General features: G+C 33.6%; 2 protein-coding genes across 2 annotated transcripts; one reads left to right on the forward strand and one right to left on the reverse strand.

Annotated features, from left to right (window-relative positions):
• Positions 1 to 1,430: 1,430 nt before the first annotated feature.
• LOC116144439 (exopolygalacturonase-like) lies at positions 1,431 to 5,041 on the forward strand. The gene is made up of 7 exons (XM_031429888.1): positions 1,431 to 1,808; positions 2,486 to 2,575; positions 2,686 to 2,699; positions 2,836 to 2,956; positions 3,163 to 3,477; positions 3,875 to 4,387; positions 4,814 to 5,041. The coding sequence occupies exons 1-7, from the start codon at positions 1,431 to 1,433 to the stop codon at positions 5,039 to 5,041; spliced, it is 1,659 nt and encodes a 552-aa protein (XP_031285748.1).
• A 1,683-nt stretch (positions 5,042 to 6,724) lies between these two features.
• LOC116144409 (polyadenylate-binding protein-interacting protein 9-like) lies at positions 6,725 to 12,974 on the reverse strand. Its single transcript, XM_031429850.1, has 10 exons — positions 12,166 to 12,974; positions 11,343 to 11,453; positions 11,194 to 11,238; positions 10,158 to 10,230; positions 9,936 to 10,048; positions 9,726 to 9,785; positions 9,489 to 9,536; positions 9,309 to 9,377; positions 7,107 to 7,168; positions 6,725 to 7,005 (listed from the first exon to the last, which is right to left on the reverse strand). Exons 1-10 carry the CDS (start codon positions 12,466 to 12,468, stop codon positions 6,948 to 6,950), a joined length of 942 nt encoding a protein of 313 aa, XP_031285710.1. The 5' UTR covers positions 12,469 to 12,974; the 3' UTR covers positions 6,725 to 6,947.
• Positions 12,975 to 16,759: the final 3,785 nt, after the last annotated feature.

Consider the following 16,759-nt stretch of genomic DNA (forward strand, 5'->3'; position numbering starts at 1 on the left):
GATGGTCCAAAAGAAAGCCAAACCTAGACCACCTTAGGGTCTTTGGGTGTGCAGCCTATGCACACACAAATGAAGGGAAGCTTGAACCTAAGTCACTAAAGTGTGTTTTCCTTGGTTATCAAGAAGGCACTAAGGGGTTTAGATTATGGGAAAGAACATCACCAAGGGTTAAAGTAATAATCAGTAGAGATGTTATTTTTAATGAAGATATTTTTTCTTGCAAAACTACTAACCATGATGCAGGTACCTCTAGCATTGATCTTATGAGTCAAGAACCAAATGCAGGGACAGAAATTGAGGTGGAGCCCTCAAGTATTCAACCTGATGAAGAAAAATCAGATGAAGAAACTGAAATGGCAGCCTTGGATCATGACCAGGAGGGTGAACCAGCTGAGATCTTAGAACCAACCCAAGAAGAGTCCCTGGCACAGTATCAGCTAACCAGAGACAGGACCCGTAGAGAGACCAGACCTCCAGCAAGATACTCCTATGCTGATTTGATCTTCACTACACTAGTGGCTAGAGCTGAAGTACTAAGATCAAAACCTGATAGCTATGAAGAAGCAATCAGATCAAAGGACAAGGACAAATGGCAGGTTGCAATGGAGGAATAAATGCAGTCTCTGAAGGTCAACAGAACCTGGTCCTTAGTCCCAACTCCAAAGGATCAGAAACTAGTTGAATGTTGATGGCTATTCAAGGTAAAAGAAGGTATAAACTCTTCTGACCCTCCTAGGTATAGGGCTAGACTTGTAGCTAAAGGTTACACACAAAGGGAAGACATTGATTTTAATGAAATTTTATCACCAGTAGTTAAGTATAAAACAATTAGGATTATGTTGGCTGTAGTTGCACATTATGACCTAGAACTAGAGCAACTAGATGTTAAGACTACTTTCCTACATGGAAACCTAGAAGAGAAAATATATATGAGATAACCTGTTGGATTTGTTGATAAAAGACTTCCAAATTATGTGTGTTTGCTTCATAAGTCATTGTATGAACTGAAACGGTCCCCTGGGCAATGGTACAAGAGGTTTGATTCTTTTATTTTAAGCATTGGGTTTAATAGGAGCAAATACGATAGTTGCTTTTATTTTGTTTTGGATAATGATATGCCTTTGTATTTACTCTTATATGTGGATGACATGCTCTTGATTAGCAAATCTAAATTTAGGATAGATGGGCTAAAGAGTAAACTTAAGGCTGAGTTTGATATGAAAGACTTAGGATGTGCTAAAAGGATATTAGGAATGGTAATACATAGGAATAGAAACTGCCATGAATTAAGATTAACTCAAAGCTCTCACTTGAAAAAATTAGTTTCTAAATTTAATATGGCTGAATCAAAGGTTGTATCTATGTCTTTAGCAAGTCATTTCACACTTAGTAAACACCAATGTCCCAAAACAGATTCTGAGTTAGTAAAGATGGAACAAGTCCCTTATGCAAATGTAATAGGGTCAATTATGTATGCCATGATTAGCACCAGACCTGACCTTTCATTTTCTATGTCATTACTAAGTCGTTTTATGTCAAATCCTAGGTCAGAACACTGGTCAGCCCTTAAATGGGTTCTGAGGTATATTAATGGCACTTCACATATTGGTTTGGAATATTGTAAAAGGTATAATTCACTTGATCTTGTGGGCTTTGTAGATTCTGATTTTGCAGGGGATAAAGACACAAGAAAATCAACCACTGCTTATGTCTTCACATTGGGAGGAAACTGTGTGAGCTGGAAATCTCAACTCCAGCCTATTGTGGCACTCTCCTCAACTGAGGCAGAGTATGTGGCTATTGCTGATGTATTCAAGGAAGCACTGTGGCTCTAAGGAATACTAATTGAAGTGAATTTGATTGATGGAGTAGCCACAATTTATTCAGACAGCCAAAGCGCCATTCACCTGAGCAAGAATCTTGTCTATCATGATAGGACCAAACATGTGGATGTCAGATTTCATTTTGTCAGAGATCTTGTTGCCCAAGGATTGATCATCTTGAAGAAAGTCCCAACTGAAGATAATCCTACTGATATGGGTACCAAGATTGTCATTGCTGCCAAGTTCAAGCATTGCTTGAACCTATTGTTTGTCAAGTAACAGGTAGCAACTGAGCTATGAAGGGAGTTTAGGATGGTGAGCTGCACTTAGGAAATTTGGTTTGTAGAAGTTTTAAGCTTCAAGGTGGAGAATTGTTAATATCTGAAGCTCAAAACGCAACGTTTCTGTAGAATTTTATTAAGCAAAACGCTGCAGTTTCACTTAAGATTAAGAGCAGATCTCAGCCACTGAAATCAATCAGATCCAAGGGCCAGAATTAGCACACAAGGTCAGACTATAAAACGTGAGTTTTTTACACATAACTGATTTTTTTCTATTGCTCCTTCTCTTGCACGACAGATCTGATTTTTGCCCCTTTGTTTTTAGAGTTTGTTTCAATCTTGTTTTGATTTGTAAATCTGTGTAATCCTGGGTGAGGGCAGGTTGTTCCTTCAGGTTTAGAGAGACTGGGTCAGGTCATCTCTAGGGATTTTTGTCAGGTTTGTGTGAGTGAGTTCTTGATTGATCTTTGGGTAAATCAGTGAGAGTTTTTCCTGTAATCTGTAATAACGATTATTCCTAGTGCAGTGAACCCCAAAAATTCCTGGAGCTCAATGTGAATGTAATCTTTCTTTTTTTGTAGAAAGGTGAACCACGGTATATTAGGTGTTCTTGAGTTGGTTGATTGTTGATTTTGTAGTGTGTGTGTTATGTGTGTTATTTGTGCATGTGATTAGGTGAGAATTGATTGTGGATTTACATAACATATGGGTTTGACACGGGGTTTCTCTAGTGTTTTCTTTCTCATTTTCTTGTTTGCACGAGCCACAAATGCTCAAGAGGAGCGCCGCATCAAGATTTTTGACGTAAGAAAATACGGTGCAGTTGCTGATGGCCGAACAGACAACACAAAGGTAATTCATTCATCTCCTGTCTACTTTAAAGTAACGATCTTTTATATTGCATTGCAGAAAGCTAAAAAGTATATCTCGATTACTCTTTGCGCCGGAAAAGAAAAAGCATCTTTTTCGACATCATATTGCGCCGGGAGTGGTGGTTTATTTTGACACCGACATTTGTGTAATGACACTCTTTGAACTTATTTGTATTTTTTTTATAGGCATTTCGGGAAGCATGGGACGATGCATGTAAATGGCAAGAGGGGAAGGCTAGGGTTTATGTACCAATTGGAACATTTTACTTAAACTCAGTGACACTTACTGGTCCATGCAAGAACGCAATCCAGTTTTTAATTAAAGGGACGTTGAAGTCTCTTAATAATCTGAGATTTATGGAAAGTGATCGATGGATAACTTCTAGACATGCTAATCGGTTGGTGGTCACCGGAGGCGGCATATTAGACGGCCAAGGATCCTCTGCTTGGACGAGAAATTCATGCCGCGAGGGCAGCTCCAACTGCGGAGAATTTCCAGTTGTAAGTTCATGCTTCATTAAATTTTCTCATTGAATTTAGTTGTTTGATTAGAAAATTATAAAGAGGGTTTTAATATATAATTTAAGTTTCAATGCTTTAAATAAACTCAAAACAGTTTGTAGGAGGACCTTCTCTTGTATAAATTCTATAACCTATTTTAAAACGTAACTAAACAACCTAAGAAAATTTCGAAAGTGTTTATTACTTTAAATAAGAACTTTCAAACTTTGTATGAAAGATCCCCAAATTATAACTTGAAATTCTTTAAATATGTTAGACAAGGAATGGCTTCCATTTTACATTTAATTTTCTCATTGAATTAAGTCAAATATATTTGCAGTAATATAAGTTATCAAATTAAAACTTAATTGTGGTATATTATGGTTTCTTGTTTCAGTCAATAAGATTCGAGTTCATCACCAATTCAAAGGTGAATGACATAACATCACTCGATAGCAAAACCAACCATTTCCTGATGTTCGGATGTAGCAACATCAACATAAGCAACGTCGTAATATCAGCCCCCGGCGACAGCCCCAACACCGATGGAATCAAAATCGGAAGCTCAAACAGAATCAAAATTTCTCGTACTCAGATTGGCACGGGTGACGACTGTGTTTCCATTCTCTCTGGAAGCTCCTACATCGACATTTGTGATGTGTTTTGCGGCCCTGGCCATGGAATCAGCGTCGGGAGTCTCGGAAAGTATCCGAATGAGGAGAATGTTTATGGACTGACTGTGAAGAACTGCACATTTAGTCGCACGAGAAATGGTGTAAGGATCAAAACATGGGGTTCTTCTTTTGCCAGTATTGCTGCAGGTTTTACCTTTGAAAACATTTTCATGAATAATGTCGAGAATCCTATCATCATTGATCAACAGTATTGCCCAGAACCTAATTGTCTACAGGTATTTATGATAAACTATCTTGTTCTTGTTATAAATAATAAACTACAAGTTCATTCATTCAATCATAAGATACAAAAACTTTATATAATATCACTATCATACGTAGAAAGAGTTATACTATTTTATGACTTTGATTTTATATTTGTCGTATATTAAAGCTTTTTTTGGGTAATTTAAGACTAAAACTACTATACATTTTTCAAACCAAACAATTAATACATTTTTCGTAAAAGCTTTACTCTAATAAACTCTACTTCCATAAGCTTTATTCACATAAACCGTACAAAATGTACCCTAAAACAGTCCATTGTTGCATCAAATTGATACTACTTTAATGCTACTAACTATCTTCCCTTTAGTTACACCATAGTTGCAAGTCAGTTAAAGATGAAGTTGAATTATTTGTGACTTGTTTGGTTTACACAGGTCCCCTCGCATGTCCAAATAAAAGACATAACATACAAAAACATATGGGGAGTTTCGAGCACAAAAGTTGCTGTAAAATTTGAATGCAGCAAGAGTTCTCCATGCAAGAATGTAGCTCTGACTGATATCAATTTATCCTACAATGGCGTCGATGATGTTACAATTTCAGAGTGCTCTAATGTCAACGGAGCTTCTTATGGCCGACATTCCCCACCTTCTTGTGTATAATCCTTCATTTCGAATTGGAGTTATTTTTTTTTTTTATGGAACAAAGACTTTTTGGGGATTTAATTTATCTATTATCATGTAAAAATCTTTTCTGACGCAGCCTGTGCGTTGGGTATATGTGTATACGTCAACGCATTCCATGCCTCCATGTGTAATTCAAATGAAAAAGAAAAAGAAAATAATGAAACTACAATAAGATGGTGAATGATTTGGCGACGAGTAATATTACACCCGTAATTTATTCTCACAACTTTGACGCAGCAGCTTACTCATAATTTATTCTCACAACTTTGACGCGATAGCTTATAATTGGTTAGTCGTAATTTATTAGATAAAACTCATTGTGAGTTGACCAATTATAAGTTGTCACGTTAAGGTTGTGAGAAGAAGTTTGTAAGAAGATGTTGTGGATATAGTATTTTCCTTCGGCAATATCACATCACTATAACCATTACTTGGTAGCATGATGGTAAAAGAGCAAAGGATGATCTAATATGGTCTTCCAAATTTGAATCTTGTTGATAGTAAAAGAGCAAGATAAAGATCTAACATATCTCCTGAGTTCGAGTCTCCACGATTGCTAATAGAGATGACCATTAGAGTTTATTACTCGGTCGATAGTTTTAGGGTATTGAGAGATTAATTAAAGTGTATGTAAATTGGTCCAAACACTCCTCGGTCATTAAAAAAAAAAAAATTCACATTACTATCAACTTAATTATAGAGGAAAAATTGTATGCATAAGCATAACAAGGAAGATAAAGATAAACCACGTATTTGAGTTAGAAGACAAAAAAATATTTAGTCTTGATTGGATGTATCATTATGATAAGTCAATTGAACGGTTGGTCTAAGTTCACACGTCTCAAATACCGAAAAAGAAAAGCAAAATATTCCAAGGAACCCAATCAATCCACTATTCCTTGTCTCCACATGTATTGTATAATTTGGTTCGCATTCAGATTTGATTTATGTCAACATCTCTTTATCGCTTCTTTTTTTTATTTATTAAAGATGAAATCTCTGTCCACTTTTGCATCTAGTTCAATCACCCTCTTTACTGTCACCATCGTCGCCTAAAAATTTGAGTTGATAGAAAGTCTAATTAATGGTGGCCGTCCATACTCAATCAACCCAGAATTGATCAGATTGGTTAAACTTCGACCCAAAACAATACTTTTTAGATTGGTTAAAATTTAACTCAAGGGGGAAATTAACCACATTTTCAACCGGTTTCAGTAAAGGGACACCCAGAGGATTCCCAAAAATGACAAATAAAAGACCAGATGGGTTTATCACTTTCCAAATCCTCTAGTTATATTTGTCGCTTTACTCAAACTTATCGGTGAATTTGTTTTAATCTCACTCATCGTTTGAGCCAACAGGATCAGTGGGGCCATATGGTCTCCATATAAGAGTACTTCCATAAATCCATTAAGCAATGGAACGCAATTCCAGGATGGCAAATGGATGTTCATATCAGAAAGATTCTGATAAAATACTTTTTTTTTTTGGGTTGGTAATGTTAAAATACAAATTAAAATCTCAAAACTTTGTAAATGTAACATTACTGGCATGACCAAGGCTATAATCAGAAACACAAACAGAAGAAACTGAAACTTAGCAGGCATTGTAAACTTATATCCATGAAAAAAAAAAAAAAAAAAAAAGGGAGTTGGAATTTGTGAAAATTTCTTAAAAGATCAAAGATGGTCTGGTAAAAACTTCAATTCAGAAGCAGGTAACCATATGTTCAGTCACATAAAAAAGTTAGTGTTACGACGGAAAAGATGGAAATACTGAAACAAAGGGAAGTTTCACCATCCCTTCAACACAAAAAGTTACTACTCTCAACTTGTAAAGTCACCCGATACCATCCATGGATCTTAAGAAACTCAATTGTCAGCTAATGCATTGCCGGGCGAGTAACTCGAGGCCTCACAGGTGTCTTTGATGGACTTACCCTGATAAATTATCCAGGTGCAAAATAGAGTAACATTAGCTTCATAGTACAAATTATTTACGTATATAACCCTTATAAAAGCAAGAGTTTAAGGATCCACACCTGACGGGCTGGCTTCCAAGGACCATCCCACTGCAATTCAGAGCGATGATGGCACTTTCCGCCTGTTGATGCAAACAAAAATATTAGACCGCGTAATAGACAGGAATTGTCATTCTCAACAGGCACAATACGATGAAATTGAACATCAAGAACGAAATGCTAAATGATAGAATGGATAATCCTCAGCCCAGGCACGTAGAAATGTTGATGGTTCAACACCTTTGATATGAACTTTGGTCTTAAATTAGATTGGTAAGAGAATTTAAGAATGCCACAATGTTTTCTCAGAATCTACAAGATTTCAGGTACATAAGTGAACATATTGGGCTATCGTAAACATATTGGGCTATCGCAAATAATAGCAAAACGAAAAGGGCACATCAATATGGAAGAACATTAACTATTAGACATCTTATCCAGAAATAAATAACCTTGCTTTTGACTTGGTTAACACAAAACAATCCCTCTATACAAACATATAGACTGGAAGATCATATAACAATGAAACAATGCACAAATTTCATGAATACCTTCAGGATGTTAATTAAATGCATGACTATAAGAAAAAATACTATAAAAAACAAAAAACAACTATGACCACAATGCCTCCATGAAGTTACAGCTTCCTATCCATTAGGTGTATGCAGTTCAGGCTTTTCAGAATTCCTGGCTTGAAATCATTACTGTTACACCAATAACTAATTTCGTGATATAATAATGTTTTGATAAATAACTACTCTGCACAGACAAGTTCTAAACACATACCAAAAAGGAGTTCAACATGTACCCAAGGACTCACCAAATCAACCATGTCAAGAGAACATCTTTGCAACATAAAAGGTAAACATATATTTCCATAATTTTATTGCTTTTCAACAGTACTAGGCCAGATAGTCTAATGTATTGAACTCTCAAGCATCACAGACGCTATTACCAAGACTGATAACAGGAAACACAGGCTGCCGTATAGCATTATTCTGCTGGAGTAGCTGTGTTGCAATAGTTCCTGAAGAAGATGGAGCAGAAGATTCAAATTTTCCTCTTATTGTTGAAAGGAAAATGAAGGTGAAGATCATACCTAAATTCACCAACTAACTTAAAAAGTCGCAGTGTTGGAAGACTAAGAAACTTAACCAGTGGATCAATTATAGAATTTTTACTTGAAAGTCGAAAGTTTACCGTATTTTGTTAACCAGCCACCCAGAAAGACCAAATTTTTTTTCAGCTTTCTTAGCTCACTAGAGAATCACTGCAAATCAGTCGTACCCAGAATAAAAACTCTGTAAATGCAGAACCCCATACTAACAGAACAATTCCGTGATATACTTCATTATCACTCCAAAATCAAGGGAGGATAGATCTAATTTTATCTTAGGTATCAAAACTATTTTAACATCTCAAACATAGAGAAATCATCCCACAAGAAGTAGCATAATGAGATGCAGTGTCTATCTCTTCATTTCTTTTTAAATATATCCAACTGCTAGAGATGAATACTGAAAGCTATGCCACATAACAACATAACTTGTCCAACTAGGAAGGAGACATCATGTCAAATTGAAACACCATGAAGACTCAGGTATGCCTAAAGATTTAGGATGATCTTCTTTGGTAAGATCCTCATACACATAATGAACAACTAACAATAGACTCAACAACTTCTTATTTTATTTTTATCAAGTTATACTGAAGCATATTCACTGTAACAGGGAACACCAAAATTCCAGCTATCCTTTCAAGCAGTATAAAAACTGTCATTAGGGACTTCATATTTCTTATGGTGGAGAAAATAGTAAAGGACAAAGATTCATGAGCTAGAAGGTGTCTTTAACATACTCTGCGAATGGAAAAGAACAGCCATTCCTCTTCCCCTTTTAATAGTATTTCCACTTAACTGGATCTAACCAGATCAGAAAAAGAGAAGTCGAAACAAGCATCCTATATGGGTTGGAAATGAACTCCTAACCCACTCCCCTCCCCCACTCCCACACATGGAATAAGATAGCAGACAGCGAGATCATCTAGATCAGCTATAAGACCAAGAATAATACATAAACGCAGATATTGCAAGATTTATAATATAAAGCAACCATATTGAAATATATAAACATTAAAACCTGAGTGGAAAAAAGAGTTTGCATGACATAATAAACATATTCAAACAGAATGCATTTCCAAATCACTGATGTAAAAATAAATTACCATAGCAAACTCAACGAAAGCTATACGAGTTGAATGCACATTATCTCCCAAAAGTCTCAGACGAGTAACCTGTAAATCAAAAGATAATTTTAACTATCAAAGAGCTCTTTATAGCCACACACTTTTTAGCTAGTTAACGAAATTAAAGATAAATGATAGGCAACTTTGGTAAAATCCAACCTCGCCACAGGCTGTCTCAAAGAAATTTTTAACCTCAGCTTGAGAAACCTGCACTTACAATGAAATCTTTAGCTGGAAGCATACCAAGTAGAATGAAGTTACCCCATACAAATGGAAAGAAGATCAGCATGATGACCAATATTGTGTGCAAAAAAATGGAACACAAAGATACAATCAGGAAACAACAGCAGAACCACTTAAACATTCAGCATTCTCAACAAGGAAAAGTAGTCTCACCTTCTTGTCAATATTTGTACAATAAACTGTCCGAGAACACATCTCCCTTTCATCTTCAGACTGCATTTCATTACAAGTATAAGAATTTATAAAGAAAACGCAACCTAGAACAAAATCTTAAGATAATGGTCAAAACAATACAAATATGCAATCCATGTATCACAATAAATTAATGCAAGAAAGAATAGACTAAGAATTACTCATTCATACCCTAGGGAGAAATGTAGGATTCACAGGAAGAATCGCAGTTTTTGATGGTAACACCCTAACTGGATAGTACCCTAGCATTGTCCCACCAAGATTTAAAGCTGTTCTTGCTCCATCTGTGGAAACAAATTTCAATCAACTTATAAAATATGAATTATCATAAATCATCTTGGTTCCAAAAACGTCAATAACACACTTTTTAACGCAAGGAAAGTCGATACTTACGCTCATCTGCAAACTCCACAAATGCAAAACGAAGAACTGAGTGTGGATCACCACAAACTCGGCAATCAACAACCTTCAACAATAAATTCTTTAACACTTTAGTGATGTCAATTTATTATTTTTCTTCTTTTGTTAAGAAATTTATAAAATTCGGCAATTTTAAGATTACTGTTTCATTTTTTGATAAAACAACTTATAAAGCAAATCACCAAAATTTGCAAAACAACATCTTTTATGCACTTGTTTGAAACCACAAAACCATTCCCATATTTATTCGTTCCCAATACTCTAAAGCAGCCCACTTTTAACCATACATTTATGCCCAAACTACAAATACCCAATCATCTAGCCTTAAACCTAGCCTTTTGTACTCACTGCCCAGAAACCCAGCAAACCTGTTCCTTTGACTTGAAACAAAAGTAGAATTAGTGCTCAACCAGTTTAAACCTCAACGTTAATCTACTTTTCACAATGTAGCTCTGACAAGTAAACAGTAATTTACAGATATAGATTATAGAGAGCTCCTGAACTTTGTTCAAAGGATTGTCCTGCATCACTCATTTTATAGTGTGATTTGTCCATGCACTTATGCGCAATGACGTCAGAAGCATATTCCCTAATTAAAGTCTCAAGCAAGCTCAAACTATCTTGCAGAACAACACGTGTTAAGAGCATCTTAATTATGCATAATGCACTCCGGAAAGCTAGCAAATGTATTTATTTTCAACTAATTTTTTACTGGAAACACATTAAAGAAAGTCAAAACGCAAAACGCCAAAGTAAGAACGGACAGAAATCCTAAAACATTTTCAGCAACTGTATCCCATCTGTTAAAAGTGAAATGAGTACAAGGAACAAAGAACATGAAACTGAACTTTTGCTTGGAAAAAATGATTAAAGTAAAACATTATACTGAAGTAATAAGATAATAAATACGGAGTATGCAGGTTGGAACTTATTCAAGCCTTGAAATACCCATTTAGGGAAACATCTAACACAAACCGTTAACAGTACTATCATATGCAGTAAAACTTACTTGTCCACAACTACTAAATAACCCAGCAAGCCGCTCTTCAGTAATCTAAAATGAAAAAGGATCACATATTCCAAAATTAGAATCCAAAAATAAAACTAGAGGAATACTTTTACATTGAGGCATGAAAATAGTAATCAATCATAACATACATTCTGATCGATATCAGAAACATATACAGTACGTCTGATACTATCTTCTCGTTGAGCTCTAAAAGCTCTCCCATTCAACCTCCTCCTTCCCTGAGTATAATTGTTTCTCCTCTGAAAGGGGAAGAAAGAAACAAAGATACATAACATATACAAGAAACATGACATTTGCATATGGGTTGCTGCAACCCAAAAAATTAAAACATTATACAATAATTCGAGTCATACAAAGACTGAAACATACCACAATTAAGAATAATGCATAACGAAAGCAAGAACAAATTTATAAAAACGTATTAATTACAAAATACCAACCCAGAAACCTTATTCTATTCACTTTGTAAACGAAAAGGAACCAACTTGCACACAAACCTCCATAAGAACAATGATAAACTTTAAATAATTAATTCAAACCACATTAATCAAACTGCCGAAAATATTTAACAAGAAAAAAAAATCAATAATGCATAATAAATACAATTAAACTCCACCCACACCCCAAAAAAAATTAATAATGATCAATTAATACTAATCAATAATGACACAATAAAATTACTATGCACAGCAACAAGAATTCTCATACTCAAAACATTTTTTATTGATCATCAATCAAAAACCAGAAAATGAAAAATCCCAGAAAACCCAGAACCCCATTTTCCCAAACCACTAGACGAACTTGATCAAAATCGATATCATCAAACTATCACAACAGAACAAAAAAAATTGAGCCAAACCCATCAAATAAAATCATGAGAACTAAACAGAAAGTATAAAAGGAAACAAATTTTACAACAATAGCTTGAAATGAACATGATGAGTGAAGTACCCTTCTGGGGAAATTATCATTGGCAGAATGCTTATTATTGTTAGCAAAATTGTTGTTCTGATCATCACCGTTTTGATGATAATAAGAAGGGAAAAATTCCTTAGCTAAAGGATTCAACTTTGTGAACATATCAACCAGCTTTTGCACATTGAATTCCGAATCCGATTTCGGCGATTCCAACTTATTGTTGCTCTTCTCGTTGGTGTCGTTGTTGGTGGTGGTGTTTTTTGTGTTGGTTGTTGTGGTGGTGGTGGTTGTGTTGGCGGCGGTTTGTTCACCGGCAATTTCAGCAACAGCAGCCATAGGATCAAAAAAAGGTATAAAACTTTGAATGTAAATACAAGAAAACAAAAGAAATGAATCAAATTAAATTACAAAAGTTTAGTTTTTTTATTTTTTTATTTTTTTTTTATTTTTTGGAGTTTTATTCTTCAACACTCAGTAAAGAAAAACAAATACAAGAAATACACACTACCCAATTCTGATTTATTAAAATGCAGTCTATAAACAGATACCCAAATGGAAAATTTCTCAAGAAATGAAAACAAAATATCAAAAAGATTATTATTTTTTATTAACACAAAGAGAAGAAAGAAAATGGCAGTGTTGATAGATGATGATGGAGATGAAAGTTTTATTAGAAAGAAGAATAAGAGTGATAAAGTTAAAAACTTTGTACTCTGATTTTCTTTGTTGGATGATTTTTGTTTTGTTTGGTCTGTTTAGAGAGAAAGAGAAGAGAGAGAGAGTAGTGAGAGAGGGAGAGAGAGAGTTGAAAGTGTATTAAATTGAGGGACGTTAAAAATGGCAAGAAGGACAGCTAACGTAAAGATGACTTCAGCCACCAAAGCAGGTTTTATAATTGAATACACTATACAACAAAATTGTCAAAGCCTTTTTGTTTTGCCTATTTCAATATTCAATTATTTTGGTATTGTCATCCCCAGAACTGCTATTTCGGTTTGTTGGGATTGTAATTCCTATCTCCATATCTTTCCTTCTTGTCTTTGATCATTTCATTTACTCATTATGAATTTATATAAATATCAATTGAATTTCATGTGATACTATTGCTAAAATCAATGTAGCCCTTATTTTATTTGGTATTTCAATAAGATATTATACTTTGAATTTTCAAATTCTGTTGTTAATTCTACTCAAGTATTATAAAACCAAACACATTTGATGCGTGAAGTGCATCCACATCATTTTATTGATTTGATATTCTAATTGAAACGTAAATTAAGTGTTTAATTAAAGTTAAATGCTCAAACTTCTAATTAATTAGTTGACAAATTGGTTGTGGATTTGTATGGTGGGGCCCAAAATTTATTGCCACAAGTCCAAATTTGGTTCCCCTAACCCTTGGATTGAGGGCATCAATACATTTAATAATTTCATAATCAATAGTTCAATGTTGCATAGGAATAGTGAAAATGTCAAGACCTATTTGATTAATAAAATAAAATATTTTGTACAAAGTAATTTTCTATGCAAAATTAGAACAATTTACTGGAGTCTTTCTATTCTTTTATTGATGAATAAAAGGTTTGTATATTTATATACGGTGTGGGCGTTAGAGCATTGAGAGGACATTTCCCTAGTACGAGAGGATTGGAAATGACGCATCACTTATCGTGTCCACGGTAAAATTCGGATAGTCAAGTGCGAAGCGAATAACTGCTGAAAGCATCTAAAATAAACCCACCCCAAGATGAGTGCTCTCCTATTCCGACTTCCCTACAGCCTCCGCTAGCACATCTCCTAGACAATAGATCTTTTTTCTTTTTTTAGAAAAGAATAGCTTATTCCTCCATATCTCATATGGGTTTTATAATTATAGGGATTTGGTCGATAACTGATACGGGACTCAACAAAGCCATTTTACAAATAATTTCATAGTTTAAAAATATCAATATAAAAAATATATCTCTTATCTCAGCTTTTTGTTATAAAATATATCTGAAAAAACTTTTTTAAATAAATAATTTAAAAGTATTCTCAATTTTTTTTTTTTTTGAATAAGAAATATATAAAGAAATCACCTACTTATTCTTAATTAGAAAAACACTTATCTAATTGATAATTGATTTATAAATGCTTTTATTAAACTAAAGAAAATTCAAAAGTAGTATATTTACTCAACAGTGCTTTTACAAAAAGTAGTTTCCACAAGCGTTTTTTTTTTTTGTAAAATGGAACAAAAAAGAAAATATCTACAAATAGTGTAGAATTCGATAACACTTTCTAATGTGACAAGAGTGATTTGGATGTGCTTTTCACAAGTGAAAAGCGCTTTTAGAAAAAGTAGTTTTGACAAGGGAGGGGGAAGGGGTGATGGTTCCAAACAGCAAGCCATAACATTTGTGAAATGAAAGCAGATAAAACAAAAACTGTTGTAATAAATAAATGCAAAAGTGCAACAATATTTTGTTGTTGTGGTGATTACAAGATCAATAATTTAATCAAACAATTGCTGACAAACAGAATCATCTCTCTTTTTCTTCAAGTTTATTTATTTCTTTAATTAAGAATATTTTTTTAAATAATATTCTCCTGCAAGTGGATATCAAATCTCTCACTCATGTTAATTAAATTATTATTTTTTAAATTAATAATAAAATCATTTCTTATTTGTTAGTCACTATTTACTTTTATAAGTTGTTATTTACATAATATTAAATAAATAATTATTCCTACAAACAAATAGAAATGAAGTTTCAATCCCTAAAGCAAAATTTATTTGTCTTATTTGCCAAATTTTGCAGAGTAACCAATTTCCCAAAAATAAAAAAATAAAAAAAAATCAATGATTGTGTTTGGTGATAGTTGAGACATTCTAATTCTATTATGAGAATAATTTTCTTTTTTTCCCTACAAAAGTACAGCATTTTAGTGGATGAAATTTGAGGAATTTCATGAAAGTTCAAAAAAAAAAAAAAAAAGTGCTTACAAGATTTATATTCTACTGCCACTCTACTTTAACTTTTTTTTTATTTTTATTTGTATATGATTTGAGAGCTTTCTCTTGGCTTTATGAAAGTGGGAATTTAACATGTGCCCTTGAAATGGGTGTTTACATTGATTAATTATTCATTAATCACATTGAACCTAACCCTTTATTTGTTTAATATTGTTGGCATTGGGTTCTTTTTTTGCTATTAATATTCACCAAATTCCCACAGCTATATAATATTATTATTATCTCTTCTATATTCTTCTCTATATGCTTACCATTCATGATTTCTCTTTAATAATACCTGTTGTACGGTCAATCTGGAGAGGATAATTAATTCTCTATTAGGAGATAAGATATTTAAATTGACTTAATTTGGAAGGAAGAAATTCATATTAACTTAGATTTCAACTCAAGTAGCCGAAGATCATGTAACTTCTTAATCCTATGTATTTGAATTTTATCTCAACTATATCATGTAATGGATGCTGTATAAACCCATCATAACTTGTTTTCAGGGGGGTTGGGCAATTGTTCTAAGCAAATTTTCCTATGAATTATACTGTTCTTTGTAAGCTCTAAAAAATAATAAGATAACAGTGGACGTTCTAACTTGCCGAACCGTTTTAAAAATCTCTCTGTCATTTACTTTATTGCATTTATTATTCATCCACTGCTGGTTATCCATAATCACGCGCACATACATTCTGATTTCGACAAGATCAATCGGAATTCTTTGGTTGGTGCAGATTTCTGTATCAACAATACCAATTGTTTTCATTTAATTCTTTTTAATAAATTAATTGTCTCTATCCTTATTTTGATTTTTAATTTTGGCAACTATTAATTGAAGCTTTGAAATAGTGATTAAAGGGGTAAGATGTCAATTTTCTAAGCCCATAAGGAAACAAAATAATAAAATTATTAAAATAATAAAATCTTATGACTTAATACTTATAGTAAGAACCGGAATGTTTTTTGAGTTGAATGGTTAGGTGAGTTTGAGGAGGAGGCGGCCAATCCACTTGCATTTTAATAATTTATTTATTATATTAATTAATATCAATTGAAGTATACAAACACCAGTGAATGAGTAAGAAGAATAAAGCAGACAGATTTTCAAAATATTAGCCTGTTTGTTACATTATTCTGTTATCCTATTTAGATTAAAAATAGAATATATGTTTGTTTAATTATTGGGCTAATCGATATGAAAATTAATCAAACTCAAATAAGTTTTGTTTGTCTAAAAATGAATAAATTGTGGATCTTGTTTTCAAGTTATTCAATTAAAAACAATTTTTTTCTCCCCTAATTCTTCTCTCTTTCCAATTTTAAAATTAATCTACGCGAGATCACCATTGCCAACTCACATGGTGGGAACGATGTATGACCGATTAGATCTACTGATTGTGCATCGATCTGGTTATTTTTTACTAGATCTATGACCAGAGATCTCAACATTGATGGTCAGATTTTGTTAACAACCAATTTCTAGCCGTTAACGACAACCAAATTTTGATTGTAGATTTGTCAAAAACAACGACATCGACCCAGACCAACCAGATCTAACTTATCGTACACCATTCTGACGACTACCGATTGCCATCCAACGATGATGGCCAACAGCTATCTATC

The sequence above is a fragment of the Pistacia vera genome, unplaced genomic scaffold (assembly GCF_008641045.1).
Source record: "Pistacia vera cultivar Batoury unplaced genomic scaffold, PisVer_v2 Contig445, whole genome shotgun sequence".
NCBI lineage: Eukaryota > Viridiplantae > Streptophyta > Magnoliopsida > Sapindales > Anacardiaceae > Pistacia > Pistacia vera.